The sequence below is a fragment of the Leptinotarsa decemlineata genome, unplaced genomic scaffold (assembly GCF_025532065.1).
Source record: "Leptinotarsa decemlineata unplaced genomic scaffold, Ldec_3_MD MMD2_tig00078422_RagTag_RagTag, whole genome shotgun sequence".
Taxonomy (NCBI): Eukaryota; Metazoa; Arthropoda; class Insecta; order Coleoptera; family Chrysomelidae; genus Leptinotarsa; species Leptinotarsa decemlineata.
Genome location: NW_027412747.1, coordinates 20,371,567 through 20,391,630, shown reverse-complemented (window position 1 = coordinate 20,391,630; position 20,064 = coordinate 20,371,567). Strand labels below are relative to the sequence as shown.

Below are 20,064 nucleotides of genomic sequence, written 5' to 3'. Positions count from 1 at the left end.
ATCGTATTTTCCAAATTATAATGAGTGATTGTGATGTAATGTGATGATTTACACCCAGAATACTTTCAGTGAAAGTCGCGGACGTAGGTTATCACTCATCGTTTTTTGAAAAATATGAATTATTAATTTTCTCATGTATCAAAATTCGCATCAAAGTTGATGCGGTATATCACGCCCATTTGATGATTGAACCTGTAATTGCAGATTGTCAACAGCTGTTTCACACATTTTTTTGAAATGAACTCATCGTAATTTGGAAACTACGATTTTTTTATTTTATGATGTATAAAAATCCGAATCAAAGTGGGTATAGTATGTCACACAGTTTTATGATTCACCCTGAACCTACGGCTTACCATGAAGTCTTTCACAACATTTTGTGGGAGTTCACATCAATTCCGGAAATACTATATTTTTATTTTCTCGAATGTATCGTATCACCTTGAAACAAGAACTCATTCTGAAGACATTCACAATATTCAATAGAGTGTGGTTTTCATAGTAATTTGGAATATATAAAGTTTTCATTTTCAGGAGTGTGAAAACTCGTATTAAACTCGGTACGGTATGTTACTCTAATGTGATGATTTGGAAAATACGATATTTTCTTCATGCCGAATGCAAAAATCCATATCAAAGTAGCCACGACGTTTCACGCTAATTTATCGTTGTAATAATTTTTTTATTTTCGTGAATGTAAAACTCTATCAAAGTATTTATGATTTGTCACGATAAGTAAAACTATCCTGTAGTTCTCACAAAGTTTCAAAAATAAGAATGTTCTAGTAATCCAATTCTGTAGTTGAAGAATATCGCTAAATATCTGTTCATCAGCGAAAAAATGCATAGAAAATGTTTTTTTGATGTTTTTTTTGAATTTGTGCTACTATATATTGATCAAAAAAGTTTTACTTCATGTCAATTAATTTCCGTGTGCAGTTGTCGTATTCAACCTCAGAGAAAAATATTTTTTGTGAGCAAAGGGTAAATCTTATTTGTTTAGTAAATCTTATTAGTCGAAATCAAGCTTTTTCTACCTGCCCGTATATCCTTCCTTATTCCAAATGAAAGCACAGGTATCAAGAATAAAATTCCTAATGAGACTTCAGATTTAGTCTATGCCAGGGGTTTCACTTTTACCTATCAAGTACTTTGTTTGATATTGTATATTAGAAAGTATGCTGATGAATCTTTACCCACAAATCTATGATAAAGAATAATAATGTAATATTTAGTCAGCAATGTATCCATACCTGCTAGTTCGAAAGCATTCCAACGTCAGAATCACTGCTTTTAATAGATGACATTAATCATGCTTAGAAAGTGACAATAAAGATAGCTTCTGGTATCTATCCGATTACTAGGTATATATTATTCATTCTTCACCCTTAGTAAAAATTTTAATAGCACGATATGGGACGTTAGAACTTTAAGTAACATATCAATGAGAGAAGTCTCTCAAAAATCTGTGAATGGGTGGTAAGCCAGGTGTACGTTATTCATCATGAATATTTTTGGGGTTATATTAGGTGAAATTGAATCATTTTGAATTGTCAACCTGTAAAAACAAAGACTATAATGGAATTATTGAGATGGAATTAAGTATATTATTGTTGTTGATTAAACAAAAGCTAACCTGTAACAGCCGAAGTTAGATTCAACTAGTGCGACTTGAACTTTTTAAATGACATACATTATGCATAATGGTGCCGTGCATAAGGGTAGATGTGAGAAAACTGCTGCCTTTAGACGCGTTTTCTAATTTATAGTTACGACTGTGAATTTGACGATGTACAGTTGTGTAACTGTCAATTCACATTTATAATTAGTGTGAATCCACAGTTACAAAAAAGATTTTTGCAATTTACAGTTCAACGAAATTTTAAATTAGTTTCGACAAACAAATAATAATGATTTTAAATATTGAATGATACAGTAACTGATCTTTAATTGAATCTACCAAAATTAAAGGAGCACTATAAAATTTATTTTTGCTTAGAGATATTATGCATAATTGCCAAACAAAACACAATATGTAGGTAGGTATTAGCCATTGAGAAGATTCATAAAACGCTTGTTTCGTAAATATCGTTTATTAAAGCACCTTGTCGATTATTCAGTAAACATTTGAAACCATCTTAGTAATAAAATGTATTCAAAAGCGATTAAGAACCAGAGCCCCATTGTGAAATATGTACACCACAACAATGAAGCTGTGATTCAGAATCTTGGTACAAACCAATGAGTCATTTATTCATTGGAGGGTTTTTCAGAATGGAAAATATACAGGGTGTTCACATAGTCCTACAGTCATAGTTTGAAAACAGAAAATCTCAATTCAATTTTGATATTTAATGCCCAGTTCAGAAAAAATGGAAGTCGTATATCATTTCAAATACTTATCCAATCCTTTATTTTAGTTGAGAATTATTTACGATGTAACAATGCAATTTCCAATGAGCTATGATATTTAATGCAGCATTTCCCTAAATTGCACATGCGCATTCATCATAGTCCATACTATATTATCATGAACAATAAATCAACCTAAACATGTTTAGAGATATCTCTAACACAAGCTGAATTTTGCCAGTTGTGAATACTTTGTACAATACAATTATTTCAAATCATAAATAAAACATATGTAATTTTCAGAACCTGGTGCTGCAGGTTTTTCCGGGTTTTCCTGCAGCTGAAAAAGCAAATGCGCCACTGGAATCAATGAAGTCGCCTTGGAGCGCCAATTAATTTTTATTGTTGTATTTATTTTATTTTTGAAATAATTAAATTTCACATTTTCAGAAACCTTTCAGAATTGACAGAGTGCGCATGTGCAAAAGCAATTTACATTTTCACTAAAAATAGTTGATTGGAATGAAAAAAATAATGAAGGGATTCGCTTCACAAAACTTAGATGCTCTGTGATTTTGTTGCATTAATTGCTTTACTGAAAACCAATAGTAGAAGTAGAGAAAGTCGAAATGAAAATGAAAATTGCATAAAACAATCTTTAGCCATATTCTTCCTATTATTACATGTGTGGAATTAGGGCATAACGACTGTGAACAACCTGTATCAAATTATTATCCTAAGCGTTGTTTCTAAATTTCCTCTGAAACTATTAGTTATAGAAAGTTTCAGGAAAAGATTAGAATTCCTTCAAGGTCATTTCCACAGTAACTAGACTGTTTCTCAACTTCGGAAAATAAAATGAGTCTAGTCTACAATAAGTTATTCCGAACAGCTACTAATTAAAAAATCCGTGTATAGGTTTATGAAAAATAAAATGAATTTTGAAAAAAAAAAAACACGCCGCCCATGCCAAATAAAGAAACTGCCGACGTTCGGTAACTATCCAGTTTTCAAGCAATTTGAATTGACTTCTTACATGCTATAACTTATTCACAAACTGTGGAAATGATCTTGACTGACAGATTAAATAAATACAATATGCAAAAGGTCTTTCCGTTTCATGACCTTTTGGATATCATGATAGAAAAATAGTTTGAGGTTTTAAAATATCCCATCACCATCCCAATCTAAGAGTTATAAAATTGTGTTCGATGAAGTGAAATTCACCGTGATCATTCGAAAATATCGTCGCTCTTCGTTATTCTAATTACATTCTAATTTCACTAACGTTGGTTCACTAATGAAATGATAAATGAATAGAAGAGTTGAAACCTTTGATACACCAACAAAATTAACCTACGTATTAAATCTGAGCAATATGAGCCAACTATGGCACTTGAGCTGTGATACAAGGTTTTTCCTGAAAAAAAATGGCAGTTGATCTCCGAAAGGGGACTTCACAGGAAAAACTTTCGCTGAAAATGAATGACTCCTTGAAAAGGTATTGGAAATTCAACAGTCTATTAATTGTTTTGGAAAGTTCTTCCCCGGTCCCAGATAATTTTGAGGTTTCGAAACAATCTAACTAGTATTGCTGTAAGCAGTATTCGTGTATGGGCCGCTGTATATAGAGCTGCCGGAATTCGAGGTCGTTTTCTTTCTTCTTCTCGCCAAAAGACACAATATTGCTGCCACCACGCACAACATGAGGATGAGACCAGCTATGCAGATGCCAATAGCGAAGCTTCTTTGAGATATGCAAATGCTGTCGGAAGTCTGAAAAATATATTCAGATATATAGATTCGTATGCTTGGAATCGAACCAAATGCGAGGATAACGTTTTTGTGAAAAAATATCACTACTGGACAAAGTTGAAATTAACAACAACCAGAGAGCGTGCATAATTTGAGATTGGATTTTTAGAAAAACATTTATGGGATGAGGATTTCATTATACAGTGCATTAAATTTTTAACCCTGAATAACTTTTGGTACAATGATTTGCAGGAAAAATAAAAAATACGTCAGCCATAGTATACAGGGGCACACATTTTGACATATTCACATTTCAGGTTACTTTCCCTATCGCACCCTCAGAGCATGTCACCATTTTTTTTAATGGATCACCCTATATTGTTTCGCATTATCAGATGCTCCATGGTGAGCAGATTTCAACAAAGTATGAAACATATGGTCTAAAGCTTATGGTTCGGGAGCTACAAATTATTTGAGTTGAAAACCGAAGCGTGATGTTCACGTGATCGCCCAGTGTCAGATGGAAAGGGCAGCGTTCATTGGTGAATTCGCCTTCTTGGTACGAGTTCGGTACCAGCACAGGGTTGTAATCAGTCGTTTGCGTGTTTGTGTGGCGTGCGTTATAGTATATTGTTTAAAATTGTTTTCCAAGATGTCCAGTACAGACACTGCTGATGACACTGTGAGCTATTCTCTGAGTCCAGCCAGGAAACGATCCAAAAAAAGACATTTGAGTGTTGAGATGAAAGAAGTGATTTTAAATGTGTTCAAGAAAGAGATGGAAGAAATTGAGACATCGACTGTCGACGAAGTCGTATCGAAAGTTTCCGATAAAATTGTAGTTGTGTTGCGCTTCGATTTACAATGTTTTACGAAAATATAAACAAAATCATACATTTTCCAAACCGAATACAAATCAGAATCGTCAAACCATTATGAAATCAATAGATGATGCTGATAAACATGCAATCAGGAGGAAAGTGCATGAGTACTTTTTCAGAAATGAAATACCCACGATAGACAAAGTACTCACAGAAATAAATGAAGATGTTTAATTGCCAAGTTATAAGCGGTCAACATTCCATAAAGTATTGAAACATTTGAATTTTGTATGGGAAAACGAGGGCGCAATAGTTTATTATTGGATAGAGAGGAAATTGTGTTATGGAGAAGAGAGTATTTGACCAAAATTAAATATTATAGGGAACAACAGAGAACAATTTATTATATGGATGAAACCTGGGTTAATGCTGGTCATACTACCCCTAAAGTATAGGTCGATGAAACTGTGACCTCATCTAGGAGGGCATTTCTAGATGGACTATCCACCGGATTAACAAATCCATCAGGTAAACTTATATTTATATTAAGACCTGCCTCAATCTCAATATATAAAAAGTAACCCTCGTATTTGTTTTATTTACTTACATACCTGTTCATAATTTCAGGTAAAGGAAAACGGCTTATTATTTGTCACATCGGCAATGAGAATGGGTTTGTTGCTGAAGGGCTGTGGTGTTTCGAGTCGAAGAAAACTGGAGATTATCACGAAGAAATGAACGGTGAATCTTTCGAACAGTGGTTTTCCAAAGTTCTGCCCCATCTGGAGGATAATGCTGTGATTGTAATGGACAATGCACCTTATCATTCGCGACGGTTAGAGAAGATTTCGACAACGTCTTCAAAGAACACCACGTTCAAATTTGCAGATCTCAAAGTACTTTCTGATGAGGCTTTGAAAAGAGTCACAGCGGAGAAATGGGAGACGTGTGTTCGGCATGTGATATCGGAAGTCGAGACAAAGATGTGGAAGCTTGATAACATAATAGAGGCACAAATCGAGCCACTGATAATTCAGGTTGGTGAGGATGACACTACTGATGAAGAGACAAATTCATCCAGTTGAATAATTTTGATTAATATTCCTTTTGAATTTACATAAAATATGTCAATAAAGAAATAATTACGTCTCTTTTCATATAATGCTTGAGTGCGCTGTGAAAAATCCAATGAAAATCTTTTTATATTACACATATTATCTGCATTTTTTCCGTTAAACTGCAAAACTTGTGCATTTCACTCGTTATTATAAAAAAGTTTTCCTAAGTATGATATAGCATTTGCGATCAACAAGATGTTGGTTCTGAATACGACCCTGGCCAATTCTTGGGATTTTCAATATCACGTGCGTAGGGCATGTCAATGTTTACATCAACTCTATCTTGGATATGAATTTGCTTTAGTTAAGTTTGAATTCGATTTTCTCTTCATTTTGTATTTGTCTCATTCTACAATAACGATTAGGGGAACGCGGAGTAATGAGAGCGGTCGGGCAATGGGAGCTATGGTGATTGAACTGAATGCAGGCACATGGCACATTTGCGCGATCGTAAGCACTCGGCTGCTTCCGTCAACTATCTGCAAACTTCGCCTGACGCGCTCGAGCTCGAACCGTTAGTGCCATTCGTTTAGTCACTAGGAACGTTATTATGTTTTTTGCTCCACGCTTACAAGAAATTGCCGATTGCCAGCATCAAGGTAAGCATGAAATTATAGTCTTATATATATATATATATATATATATATATATATATATATATATATATATATATATATATATATATATATATATGCTTATGTTTATTTTGCAGGTTTGTCAATAAGACCTAATGTTCTTTGGGCAATGAATCATATTATTATTATTATTATAACGCTTTTTTTCAATGATATGGAGATATTGATGAAACAACATAATTTCGTGCCTCAACTGATCTACAATGTAGACGAGACTGGTATAACGACCGTCCAGGAGACTGAAAAAATTAAAGCTCCTAAAGGACAAAAACGCGTCGGATCTGTAACATCATGGGAAAGAGCTCAGACGGTCACAGTAATATGTGCTATGAGTGCGTCTGGAAAAAGATGGACCAGCGGGATCCGTTTACACATGTTCACATAATGGCTGGACTAAAGTAAAACATTTGTATGGCTTTATCATTTTATTAAATACACCAAACCTGCTGCTGAAACACCCGTATTGCTAATTTTGGATAATCATAACAGTCATGCTACTCTTGAAGCTTGGGAAATGGCAAAAAAGAACCATGTCATAATTCTAACCATTCCTCCTCATTCATCCCACCGTCTACAACTCATTGACGTTGCATTTCATTCCCCGCTTGAATGAAGCAACGGGAATATTCCCAATGAATCCTGGAGTTTTTTGCGATGATGACTTCATTAATGAGGAATCCAGATCAACTGTGCCGGTGGCTGACGCTCAACAGCAGCCAACGAATATCACTTCTATTCCATAAACGTTAAATCAGGCTGAGTAACCATGTGCTAGCCCTGTAACAAGTCCCTCTATTTTTTGTGGTCTGGAAATTTAACCAGAAATTATTCAGGGAAGTTGCTGTAACTCCATCATCATCAACATCATCAACAAACAGCATTCTGTAATAACAAGTACACCAAATAAAGCAGTTTTTGAAGAAAAAAAGAGGAAAAGAAATGAAAAGGAGAATAAGACATAGACAATTAAGAAAAATTAAGGAAACTGAGATAAAAAAAATTGTGTCAAGGGAAAATGTATCAAAGGTAAATGTATTCAAAAGAAACATACCAAAGATAAAGAGATTAAAAGTAAGAAGACTACAACCAGAAACACAAGGATCAGAAGGGCAACAAAATATTTGTTTGAAAGTGATGATGAAGACTCATCTATTGATCAAGTAGATGAAAATACTATTTGCGATGATGAGTCAGAATATTCTGAAGAGGATAATTTATGTGCAATTTGTTTAGGTACAGGAAAATGTGGAGAGATGTGGTACCGATGCAGAAGTTGCGGAAAATGGGCCCATAAAGAGTGTTCTGGCAGTGATAATCCATATTATACTTATATTTGTGCATTTTGCTTGGATCCGTAAAGTCTACATTTTTTGTTTTCTATTAATAATTTCATATTTTATCTCCGTTTTGTTCGAATTAATTTTGATTTTAATTTGAGTTACTAATAGTTTTATTATGTTGATAGGTATAATAAGTAAGGTGTCATTTATAGTACGTTTTGTTGATTTTTTTTCTTCAGTAATTATAATGGCTCCCTTTTCCCGAATGAGCGGTAAATGAGCTCTCATTAGCCCCATTTATCGGGTAATTGGAGCGACTGACTTTGTAAAACTGTGATTGTACCTTATCTACATGTCTGTAGTTGATTATAACTATGATTAAAGTATTCTCTTATAACAAGGTGAGATTTTATAATAAAAAAATACAAGAATTTTGCGAGGTTTTTATTCAAATTTCCACCTAGGCTCTCATTGCCCTATTCTCCCCTACCTACCAGGTGAAGTTACAATTGGTATTTCTGTTTTTGTGAATTCTTAAGAAGCAATAGTTTATACGCTTCGAGAACGGTGGGAGAAATGGTGGGAATGGAAATAGTGCTAGAGCTGCTGCCTGTATACTCAATGATAATCATCCAGGAAGAAATGTACGACACAAATAGGGGAGACTGGGGCGAGATGAGATAGCTAAGACAAAACTCGTTATACAAGGAAAATTAAAATCTTTAATAACATTCTTTAACAAAAGAGGTAACCATTATACATTTCTCTCTTATAATTAAACGTTGTAGCATGCAAAATCTCAGAATTTTTTTGGTAAATAATGAAAAATTAAACTTGGCAAATTTCCCGTTTTGCCCCATAACTGGGGTAAGATGGGAAACGCTGTGGGGCAAAACGAGTACGCTTTTTAATCGGGTAGACAGCGTTCACAAATGTGTGCCTCTTCATCTTCCTCATCTACTCCGGCACATGAATTATGCGCCCAACCGTTGCACACGCCGCAGATGACCCAACCTTCGGCTGAATCTGAGTATAAGTACCCACAATAGATGCAAGCACAGTCATCATTCTCTTCTTGGGATGAACTATCTTCCGATTCAGTTTCTTTTTGCACCTTTTGGTTTGACGCTTTTTCTGCAGGTTTTCCTTGTCAGTTGTCTTTTTAATCTTCTTTGCAGTCTTTTTTCCAGGCTTCTTTATTTGTTTTTTACTTTTTTCAGTCACTTGATTATCAGTACATAGAAAATGTTATTTTAATCACAAGGGCGGGGCAAAACGGGATAGTATCCCATTATGCCCCGATCATCTTGCCCCGATCCACACGTAGGTAAAAAATATGACGCAATTCTAACCTCAAACTTTACCGGCGAAAAAATCTGGTTTGAATTTAATGTTTTGGACTACTATTATGAGCTCGGGATTGAAATAATACATTAACACAGGTACTTACATGTCTGTACATCAGTTTTCGAATCAAATATCGCGTAAAAACACTTGCAATATTACTTTTTTCTCTCTGCAACGCAAAAACGAGTTCTAACCTGTTCGCTTTGCTTGGACACACTAGCGGAGAGTGGAGTTCGTGCAAATGGCGCTGTCGCCGCTCCGAACATGATTACTATTCAAGCACACAAGCTTACTTCCCGTGCTGCCCCGAACTTCATCTTGCCCCGGTCTCCCCAAGGTTTCGGAATTATTGAACAAATTTATGGAAACCGGATCTGTTAACAATAAAAAGCAATCTGTCTGTTTGAAATCTGTTCATCAAATTTTCAATGAAGGTTCAATCTTCGTAAAGTTTGAAAAAAATTTAAAAATTCATTGATAATATAACCTATGAAGTCGTATGAAAGTCTAATATTGACAGGATTTATTCTAATACCCTGTGTAAGCACCGAGAGCAAATTGGTGTTTGACCTCTTCCCTCTTAACCGAGTTTCACGCGAATCTGCGAGTTAATGAGCCGTGAATATTCCATCATTCCTACGAAGACATACGCACCTTCTCGCTGTACACCGAGTCATCCTCTTGTCCAGCTTTGGCGAGGTCATTGGCTTCGTTCACGTACAGGCCGCTATAGACCTCGATAGTAGCGGGCGTTCCCTCGCCGAAGGCGTCTGAAGAAGGCTGCTGGTCTCCGGCTTGACGACGGATTCTGTTGCTCCCGTCGCCATCGCAGTCCGACGCCTGAGGACAAAGAACTTGTTAATAACTGCCAGACGGTTCAGGACAACGCCCTGTATAACGGTCTAGCCGAATTCCCACCTACGTGGTGTAGATAATTTTTGTGAGACAATAAAGATTATTCATTATTACCATAATTTTAAGTAGTCATGTCGTGAATAAAAATCGGGGATAGTCATTAATGATTTTCGTAACCAACAGAAATTTCTGTTCCCAACTATTCCAGAGTTAATGATAACGCAAATCTGCAACAAAAAAGCTCTCAGAATGTTTTCAATTGATACGTATGTATTTGCTTGTTCTGAGAACTGAAAAAAATACTCAAAAAATTCCAGAACGCCAGGTTATTTTGCAAAACGCAAAATTGTATTATAAAAAAGGTTTCTTGGGCTAACTTGAAGTTACAAATAAATAGGTACAATTCAATTTTTATTATTATTATTCGAAAACCACTATTTCTGTCAGTCAGCAGGATCCTTCTAACATCAGTCCACTGGGAAATAGCATGATAACTGCAGTTGCCAAGAGGCCCACTAGCATCTTCCAAATCGATTTCTGCAACATCAGAGGACTCAGCTCAAATATAAACTCAGTGCACCAACATCTGCAAACAAATAGTCCTCATATTCTTGCACTCACAGAAACCAAAGTCAGTGCTTCAGTAAACCCCGTCAATTTTCTATATCCAGGCTATGGTTTCCACTTCCGATTCAGACGTAACTTTGGAATGTATTTTTATCCGAAGTGATCTCTCATGTCAACGAGAGGAAATGCTTGATCCCCAAAAGTTTAATGTTATGTGGTTCAAAATAATACCACAGAAAATCACTAAATTCATGTGCTGCGTTTATCAACCATCAAGATATACAGAATATAGGGCACTATTCTCTTTACTTGTAAACACCATTGATTTTCTGTAAATCAATCATTTCCATATTCGGTAACTTCAATGTCTGTGAGTGGTTTTGAGATCTGTCAAGGTAAAAACTGACTAAATAAATAAACATTTTTGCCCAGAGTGATATTTGAGAATGGGGAATGTTCCTCAATTTGAGTTATTACAGCAAATGCAAGTTTGAACAAAATAAAGTTGAGTTTAATTATCGAGTTTTTCAAATTGACTTCGAAAAGTATTCAAATTGATGTTTCAAATGTTGGGTTTCAATTTTTGAAGGGATTTGTTTCTAATTCACATATTGGCAACAGCGCCTATATCAAGTTGAAATAATTTATACGTACTTAAATATTCTACTTTGAAAAAGGAAAATTATCTTTATAAATCAACAACTAAGGCAAAATATAAATTATAGTTCAATACCAACACCACAAGTCACATAAACAACAGTTGTTTTGTTATTTATTTATATAGAGGAAGATAGGTTAAGTACATAAAATGTCATATGTCACAGAATGTCTCGGAACTCGGAACATAAGTAAACAGAACAGCACGCCTCTGAAATATGTCCTCTCTGTTTGTCTCATACAGGTATAACAGATTCATTGTCCTTTATTAGCTATAACCGATGTTGCCAAATGGTGAAATAGAAATGAATCCCTTTAAACGTTAAATGCATTACTACATTCCTCTTTTATTTAAATAATTTTTTAAAGAAAAAGGTTGAAATGATAAGTTTAAAATGTGTTGTTTTAGAGCTCTTTTATGAAAACTACTTGATTTTCGTCAGGAGGAACATTCCCCATTAGGCCTGTTGACGAATATTAAAATGCGTTGTTTTAGAGCTCTTTTATGAAAACTACTTGATTTTCGTCAGGAGGAACATTCCCCATTAGGCCTGTTGACGAATATTACCTCTTTAAAGATGATCACTTGGTGATCGAAACACGTGTCGAGGTGTTAAAAATAACGATTTGGTGTTGGGAAAAAACTCCAGTAATATTCATTACTACAACAAAGTTTCCAAACAGTGCATCATAAGTAGGCTTGTTGATTTGTTGAAAACCAGTTATAACTACTAAAAATACCACTTACTTCTTTGTAGATTATATTACGGGGAAAGTATAATTGTTTTGAACTGAAACACTTTGCTACGTACGATACCATAAGAATTTCGAAGATAGACAGCGTCTATAAAGTTTCGAAAGTATTGTTCATGTAAAGAATGTTACGCTTCAGTGCCCAGTAATAATATTACACAACTTCTAACACGAACAAATCCAATCGATTACAAATTTTATTTAATAGGATAGTAGTGATACATTGAAAAAAATAACCTAGAAATGATTGCCCGTTAATGACGTCCACGAACATTCTTTAAAAAGGCAGTAAGGTCAGAATTTATTTTTATTGGGTGATGCGTTGACCGTTATAAGTTAGGTAATTCTACTGGGATTGCACAATGTGTTCGTTACGAAAGAACTTGCAGAGATTCTTCGAGATTGAATAAATACTTTTATGAGGCAGTTTCAAAAGTTCTGTTCAACCGAAATAGGCGCCATTTGAATAAGTGTACTTTTGCGAACGTACCATAAGTCGATTAATTTCGTCAGCATGGAAATATGCTTGGGATTCGATGAAGTCGATGAAGATCGTTTTTTTGCCTGGTTCTGATTGGCGAAAGTTCTACCTGTGAGAAAGCTATCGAAGTGCTTGAAAAGATACTATACAGTGACCATGGTCATTTTTGGTTGGTTTTCGCCTCCAGGAAGTGCCCGGGTGGCTCATCGGTGTCCATCAACTGCCTTGAACGACTCCTGTTGTCTATTAGAGTTCTATGGGTTTTATGTTCCATGTCGTATGACACAATATCGTTATGTATTAGAAGTGATGTACGTTTATAATAAAAAGGAAAACCACTGCGGTATTTTGTCGTTTATTTGAAATATAACGTTCTCCATTTCATGCACAAATAACATTGTCCACCTTTCATCACACGTGACGATCTGATCAGCGAAAGCAGAGAGGAACAGACTTTGAAACGTGACAATTTATGTCGATTGGTCCAATCGAACTTTTTGACCTTTTCAATGTATTTTAAACCATCAAAAACCGCATGGTTGCTGACGCCCAGTTTTCCGCCATCACGCGTACCGTTTGTGATGGGTTAGTCTCCACCAGGGTCTTCAAATCCTCGCCCTGGCAGGAAAACAAAAATTTCCATAGCTCACCCAAAACATTTTTGGTGATCCGAAAATTTAACTTTCAACGTCTACTCATGGGTTAACTTAAAAATCAAGAGAGTAATGTAGAGTTGTTGCATTTAAAAAAAATGCCCTAGTTAGATTTTCATATATTATGAATTCTCACCGTTTTAAAGCATCTTCGTTGATGATAATGATTTCCTTCATGTTTGGATTATGTGGAGAAAGAATAAAGTTTTATGGCCTGATCCTTGACCCACTACTTAGAGCTGATATTCTCTCATTCAACTCTTCAAGAAATGATTTTGCCACTATAAAGTTCGTTCCGCGATCTGAGTGAATAATACAACTCTTGTAACTTTACATCTTTTGAAAGCTTGTCAAAAATGATAGGTTGATAAAGATCTCACCAATTTCAAAGGATTTCTTCACCCCCATACAAATAAATAAGCTTACATAAGCATTATGAACTGATGCATTTCGCTTCCTACCCATCATAGTTTTGAGTAGTTCGAAGTAATGGACCCTGTATGCAAAAATGCACGAGCTTCAGCTTCTCTAACTCCCCCAGCGGGTAAGTCAGCCGCAAGAGGTTCTACATTCTTAGGCTTCAGGCGAAAACAATAATAACACTTGTGTAATTACATTTGTATGCCAAATTGACTTCATTCGATGTAAAGAATCTGTTTCCCAGTATTCTACCGATCCTGCAAAGGTATCATAATGGGAAACCCACTTAGTCCCATCCTGGCAGATATTTTCATGGAACATTTGGAGAGAAAAATATGTCGTGCACCTTTAATAATGTTATTATCCACCGAGGCTTTAGCTAAATCTAGGTGTCACTCTAGTACTAACCCTGAGGTTACACGTTGTCTGTTCAAGGCTAATAGGGCTTGTCTGCTGTCAGTGCAGATAGTTATGTTTTTGCCAGAAATTCCTTTTCTGGTTATTTCTTTTGTGGCGATTGAGATACCGGCCAGTTCTGTTTGGACCACGCTGGTAATTTTTCCTTTTCCCCACTTAATCCTTAGGCTTAGTGATCTGGAGAACACTCCACATCCTGAGCCTTCTTTGGTTTTTGAGCCGTCTGTATATATGCGTATTGCATTTATAGCATCTGAATCTGTGTAGCACATACAGATAATATCATTCATAATTCTTCCACCCACCCGTATCAGCACAAAGTAGCAGCATTCAACAGTATGATCCACAGACTGATATATGTTCCCTTGTCAGAGGCGAATTTCAATAAAGAACCGAATATAATAAAACAAATGGCCGTCAACAATGATTACGATAGTACTCTAATACATTCTTTATTATCAAAAAAGTTATACAGCCAAGCTTTGAAGGAATTAGAAGAGAAGAGGATAAAAGTCATAGAACCGTAAACTACCAAAGTCAACTCGCTACAAATATTTCAGATTTTCTGCACAACAAAGATGTAAATACTGCTTTCAAAACCAAGAACAACTCAGGCATGCACGTTAAGAATAACAAAGATAAAAGTTCAGTTTCAGATGAATCGGGAATGTATAAATCATCATGTGGGTCATGTCCGATGTTTTATATAGGTAAAACTGGAAGAACGTTCAAAACCCGCATAAAGGAACACACAAATCGTTTCCAGAATAGAAAAATAAATTCCACATATGTCACTCATTTAATCACAGAGGGACATGAGTTCAACCCCTCCATTTTCAGAAGTAAGGTTTGAAACTCAACCTGTTGGAGAGTATGGAAATGAACAAATTCAAAAACCCTCAATATCTTATGAACAATCTAACTGAACTAAATAATTCGCCATTATTGAATCTGTTTATTTCCAGGTAAGAATAGTTATGCTTGAGGAAGCTATTGCACACGTGCTAAACAAGTGTCGTGGTTTTTGTGAAACCCTTTATAGGGAAAATAGTACAATAAACTGTATTGATTAGTTTTTTTATCACATTTGTATCCTGTAACTGTCAACTATAACCCACTTACCATCATTTCGCATCCGTTATCAGCCTTCAGACACAACTTGACGTTGCACTGGTAGTACACCGAAGCCGTGTAAGGAAACTTGTGCGCCTGGAAGTGTACAGAAGCCTTAGTCTTGTCTTCCGAATACCGGAACATCCCCATAATTTCCGAGTCCGTAGGACAGCCTTGGTCCGTGATCAGTTTCTGTTCGCTCCAGCCGAGCCCATCGCGGACCAAGCAGTCGGTGACTCGGATTCCGTACGTTTCTTGCTGGTCCAGTGTCACCACCAAAGTCAAGGGGTCTCCGATCTTGACGTTTTCTGCGACCTCTTTCTGGGTGGGATCCCCCGAGAAGATCTTCATGCTGCAACCCGGCATGGGAGCTAGGGCGGTTAGAGGTTGAGCGGAGTGGAGACTGCAAAAGGAAAGGGGGGTGAGTTGTTTTAGAATGTGGAGATATAATAATATTGCCATGTTGGTGCATTCTCCACTCTAATACATTATTGGTAGACAGCTTGAAGATTAGAGGTTTAGAATTGTCAAAAAATATTTGTGTCATTGAGAAAGAAAATTTGAAGGGATTTAGAAAGAAAACAAATGAAGGTGATATTGACAAAAAAAAATATCAAGAATAACAAAATAATCAGATAACTTAGTTGAACAATTGATGTTATTTGTGGATTCCACTGCCCTTAAAGGAAGATTCTGAGTAAGTAAAGGCGATGTCATCTCCTTTTAGGTTGAGTTATATTAGGTTGAAAGTGAGTTGGTCTATTCGACCTTCCACCGCAACCCGAAAGGGTTCATTGTGGCTTATATCTATTCAAACTCGACCAAATAAACCCAGCTTCTTAACGAAACCGATTAGTTCAAATGGTGTAGTTCATCTCTACTCTAGTCTAACAACTATTTAGTTTCAAGCTTCGAATGGTGAATGAACTCTTGAAGTGAGCAAATTCTGAAAGATTTTGCCAGAAATTCATAAATCTTCTTGTCATTCAGGTGTTCAATCTTTGTTTGAAGGTGATTGACAAAGTTACATGATGAATTTCACTAGTTCGGACTTCCACTGTCTAATACATAAAATGATTTGCAATCCTTGAAACAACTAAAAAAAGAAGAATTAAAAATGAATAGCTGAAAATAACAATTATATTTACCAAAATAAACCTGAAATGAAATAATAGTGAAATAAAATACAAGTAAAAATAGAACAATTCAATAAATAAAAATAAAGAAATGAAGAAAGAAAATAAAAATAAAAAGTGGAGAGATTCCAAGTTACGTTAGTTCACGAAGTTTCGATTGTTAGTATCTACAATCGCCTTCGGGTGATGACTGGACTGATTCCTCCGAGGGATGACTATTTATGGGTCGTTCGAGTACTTTCATTTAACCGCGCTTTCCATTTTTTCTTCAGTGGTTCAGTGGGAAATGACCGTTTGGCGGGAGTTGGCCATTTTTCGATTGATGATGGGTTTCCATATGTTGCGTATCTTTACGCTAGCTTGGCTGAATGTTGGACAACATGTATGCGGGTTCCTTGAATTTTCTCTGAGACCAATGTTCCTCTCTGTGTACGATCTCAGCTTGGGACCAATCGATGTTGTCCAAACATCGTCTGCTATTCCTGATTTACTGATTTCCCCTCGCTGTGTGTGTTTCTTGTGCTCGGCAATGCGAACATTCAATGGCCTCTTAGTTTCACCAATATAGGATTTTCCGCACTCACGGGGTATCCGGTAAATGAATTCTTGGAATCGCAGTCCGCGTTTGGTGGCCTGGTTTTCGTGAGGCTGCTACGGATAGTGTTACTGGATCTGAAGCAGGTTCTGATGGTGTACTTGGAACCAATTCTTCTTATCCTCTCCAATAATCCTCTGATGTAGGGAAGTGCAAGCACTGGTTGTATAATTAACTCCTGCTGTCTTTCAGCCAAAGTCTTTTCTACTATCGCTTTGGAGTAGCCATTCCGTTGAAGATCATTTTTGATGATGTCTAGTTCCTTCTCGAGACCTTCCTTCGTATTACAGAGCCCGAAAGCACGGTCTAATAGAGTCTTGATGATTCCTCTTTCAGTCGATTGATGGTGGTTGGATTCGTGGTTCAGATACTGTCCCGTGTGAGTGGGTTTCCTCATCTCGTGTAAAGAATTCGTCCTTCAGTTGGAAATAACAGTTTTGTACACAGCATCCTAGTAATACCATAATTACTATGGGTAGATTCGTTCTCTCTTTCAGGTTCCCGTCTTCGGATAACTTCTTCTGTATAATTTGGAGTGCTTCTTCGACCGGAACGTTGATGTAAAGGCTTTCCACGTCGAAACAAATTAGTTGATCTTCCTGTGTGACTTCAATTGACCCTAGTAGTTCGACAAAATGCCTTGAATTCTTCACAAGAGACGATGTTTTTCCTTGTAATGGTTGTATTACACATATCACATATGCTTACTGCTCAGTGCTAATTAAAAAAAATTAAAATTCAATGTATGGTAGTGCAATGAAATTGGTAAATTGACCAAAATAATGTTAAGAATATTAAGAGTTATCAGCAACTATATGATCTATTATTTTTTCTTTTCTCTATCATTGCTATGATAGTAAATAAGTATTTTTCTAATTATTATCTTACACTAACTGTATAATTTTTGGGAGGGGTGGAAGATAGCCTTTGGGTAACCCTTTTCCTTTTATGTATAAATGTATTTTTTATGCACGATAAACGATACTATTATTATCAGTTTAATGATGCGTATTATGCTCTGTATTGGGTTTTCCTATTTGAAGATAATCGATTGAAATAACTCCATGACTATCTCAAAAAACAGTCGTCATCACTTTTCCAGCCGAAAAAAAAGTTTTTGCTTTTTTTGGAACCTGTTCCTCCTTTGCAGTCCACTGTTTGGACTTTATTTTTGTGTCGGGCCTATCTGAGTTTCATCTGCAGTAATTATTCGGTGCCTAAACTCCGATTTATTGCGCCCAAACTGCGCCAACAGAGCGCTGGAAATGTTAATTTGAACACGTTTTCGGTCTAACGTGAGCAAACGCGGCACTCAAAGCGCAGACAACTTATTCATGCCTAAATGTTGATTCGATATGTGAAAGTGAAGTTAAATGAAAAAGTCAGAATTGAACTCAAAATAACACAAACTGAACTATAACAATAACATCAGTTAATTTCCTAACTACTGCAAAATATATACTTATAGATCGAAGATCGAGAGTTTACAATAACAATATGATGAGTCAAGAACGTATTATCAAAAAGGGAGTCCCACAAGGCTCCATACTAGGGCCTTTTCTGTTCCTAATTTATGACAACGATTTACCTTCATATATGCATCTCAAACTTGAATTACGGACAATATTATACGCTGACGACACGTCATTTTCTGTACATATAGATAGAACCCGTGATGTTGATAACATATCGGCAAATATTTGTGCCTCTGCTAAACAGTGGTTTGACTCTAATAAACTGTATATGAATGAAACAAAGAAATTTGTGTATTTTCAAACTATCGCACTGATGCCATTTCTACATCAGAAAGTATAAACTTTTTGGAGTTCATCTTGACTCGTCTCTTGCCTGGATCACCCACAACAGTAATCTTTGCAACAAACTAGCAAAATCTGTTTATGCCATCAGGCGAATAGCTACAAAGGCTGGTCAGAAAGCAGCTCTAATGACATACTACGCCTTGTTCCACTCAGCAATGAGTTATGGGTTGCTGTGCTGGGGTAATGCAACCTACACCCATCTTTAAAGAGTATTTGTCTTGCAAAAAGCTGCTGTACGTAGCATTGTAAAAGCTGAATATAATGATCACTGTAAGCCTTTGTTTGAGAATACAGGAATCATGACTCTATTCTCACAAATTATCTTTGACAATGTTCTGCATGTCAAAGAAAATTATCACACACTCACAACACACTCGGATATTCACTCCTACAAAACACGCAATGGAAATAATATTGTGTCCCTCTTAAGAAGATTGGATAAAAGCAAAAATCAATTGGCATCACTTGCTTCAATTTACTTCCTGAAAAAATCAAACATCTGCCACTCAGACTTTTCAGAAATACAGTGGAAAAACTTCTCACTAAAATGAGCCTGTATACTCTGAGTGAGTTCAATATTACTCGACTTCAATATTCGTTTGGAGATACCTAGTGCATCTTTTCCACTTTTTATTCCTGTTTCTTTATACGTTAAGAATTTTGAAAATGCATTTCATACTCTACATTTAATTTTATTGTTACATTTACAGCTTCTTTATGTAACGTGCAATGTAATAGGTGACTTGTCCAAAATATTTGTATTTTTTATGGTCGCAATAAAGTTCTATTCTATTCTATTCTATGGGGTGGGCTGTGCATATAGCTGGTACATGCACTCAGCGACCAGCGCATACACAGCAGAATAGGAAATATGCATAAAAAATAAAATGGCCTGATTTTTTTTCCTGGAGCTTTTAAGGTCCTAGTATTACACTCAATTCGTTATTCTCTAATTTTATATGTATTTCATTATTTAAAACATAAATCAAAAAGTGAAACATTTACGAGCGAAATTCAAATTTGAAAAATGCCCCACCATTGGTCGAAATGAAACGTGACGTCATACGGCATGCCATGTCAGTCACCTGTGATTTATTTTCATACATTCAGGTTGTGTTGGAGAGAAAAATTGGTTGTATTGCTATTCTAGCTTAGTTTTCTAATATTTTAATGTCAAGAAATACTAAGCGTCATCAACAGCAATGACGGACAACGGTTTTGTTGAAGCACAGTCGGATAATCTTCCAAAAATAGATGAATTCATGATGACCACATATTTTGAGTCAAAC

At 35.9% G+C, this 20,064-nt stretch overlaps 1 protein-coding gene across 1 annotated transcript in view; it reads right to left on the bottom strand.

The window, feature by feature from the left end:
- Nucleotides 1-3,298: 3,298 nt before the first annotated feature.
- The window catches only part of pio (zona pellucida domain-containing protein piopio), a 54,330-nt gene continuing 37,564 nt past the window's right edge, over nucleotides 3,299-20,064 (bottom strand). The window contains exons 6-8 of the mRNA XM_074186500.1: nucleotides 15,234-15,627; nucleotides 9,963-10,148; nucleotides 3,299-4,128 (exon numbers count right to left, since the gene is read on the bottom strand). Of these exons, the coding sequence (XP_074042601.1) occupies nucleotides 3,934-4,128; nucleotides 9,963-10,148; nucleotides 15,234-15,627 (775 nt within the window). The 3' untranslated portion in view covers nucleotides 3,299-3,933. The remainder of the gene's footprint in view (nucleotides 4,129-9,962; nucleotides 10,149-15,233; nucleotides 15,628-20,064) is intronic.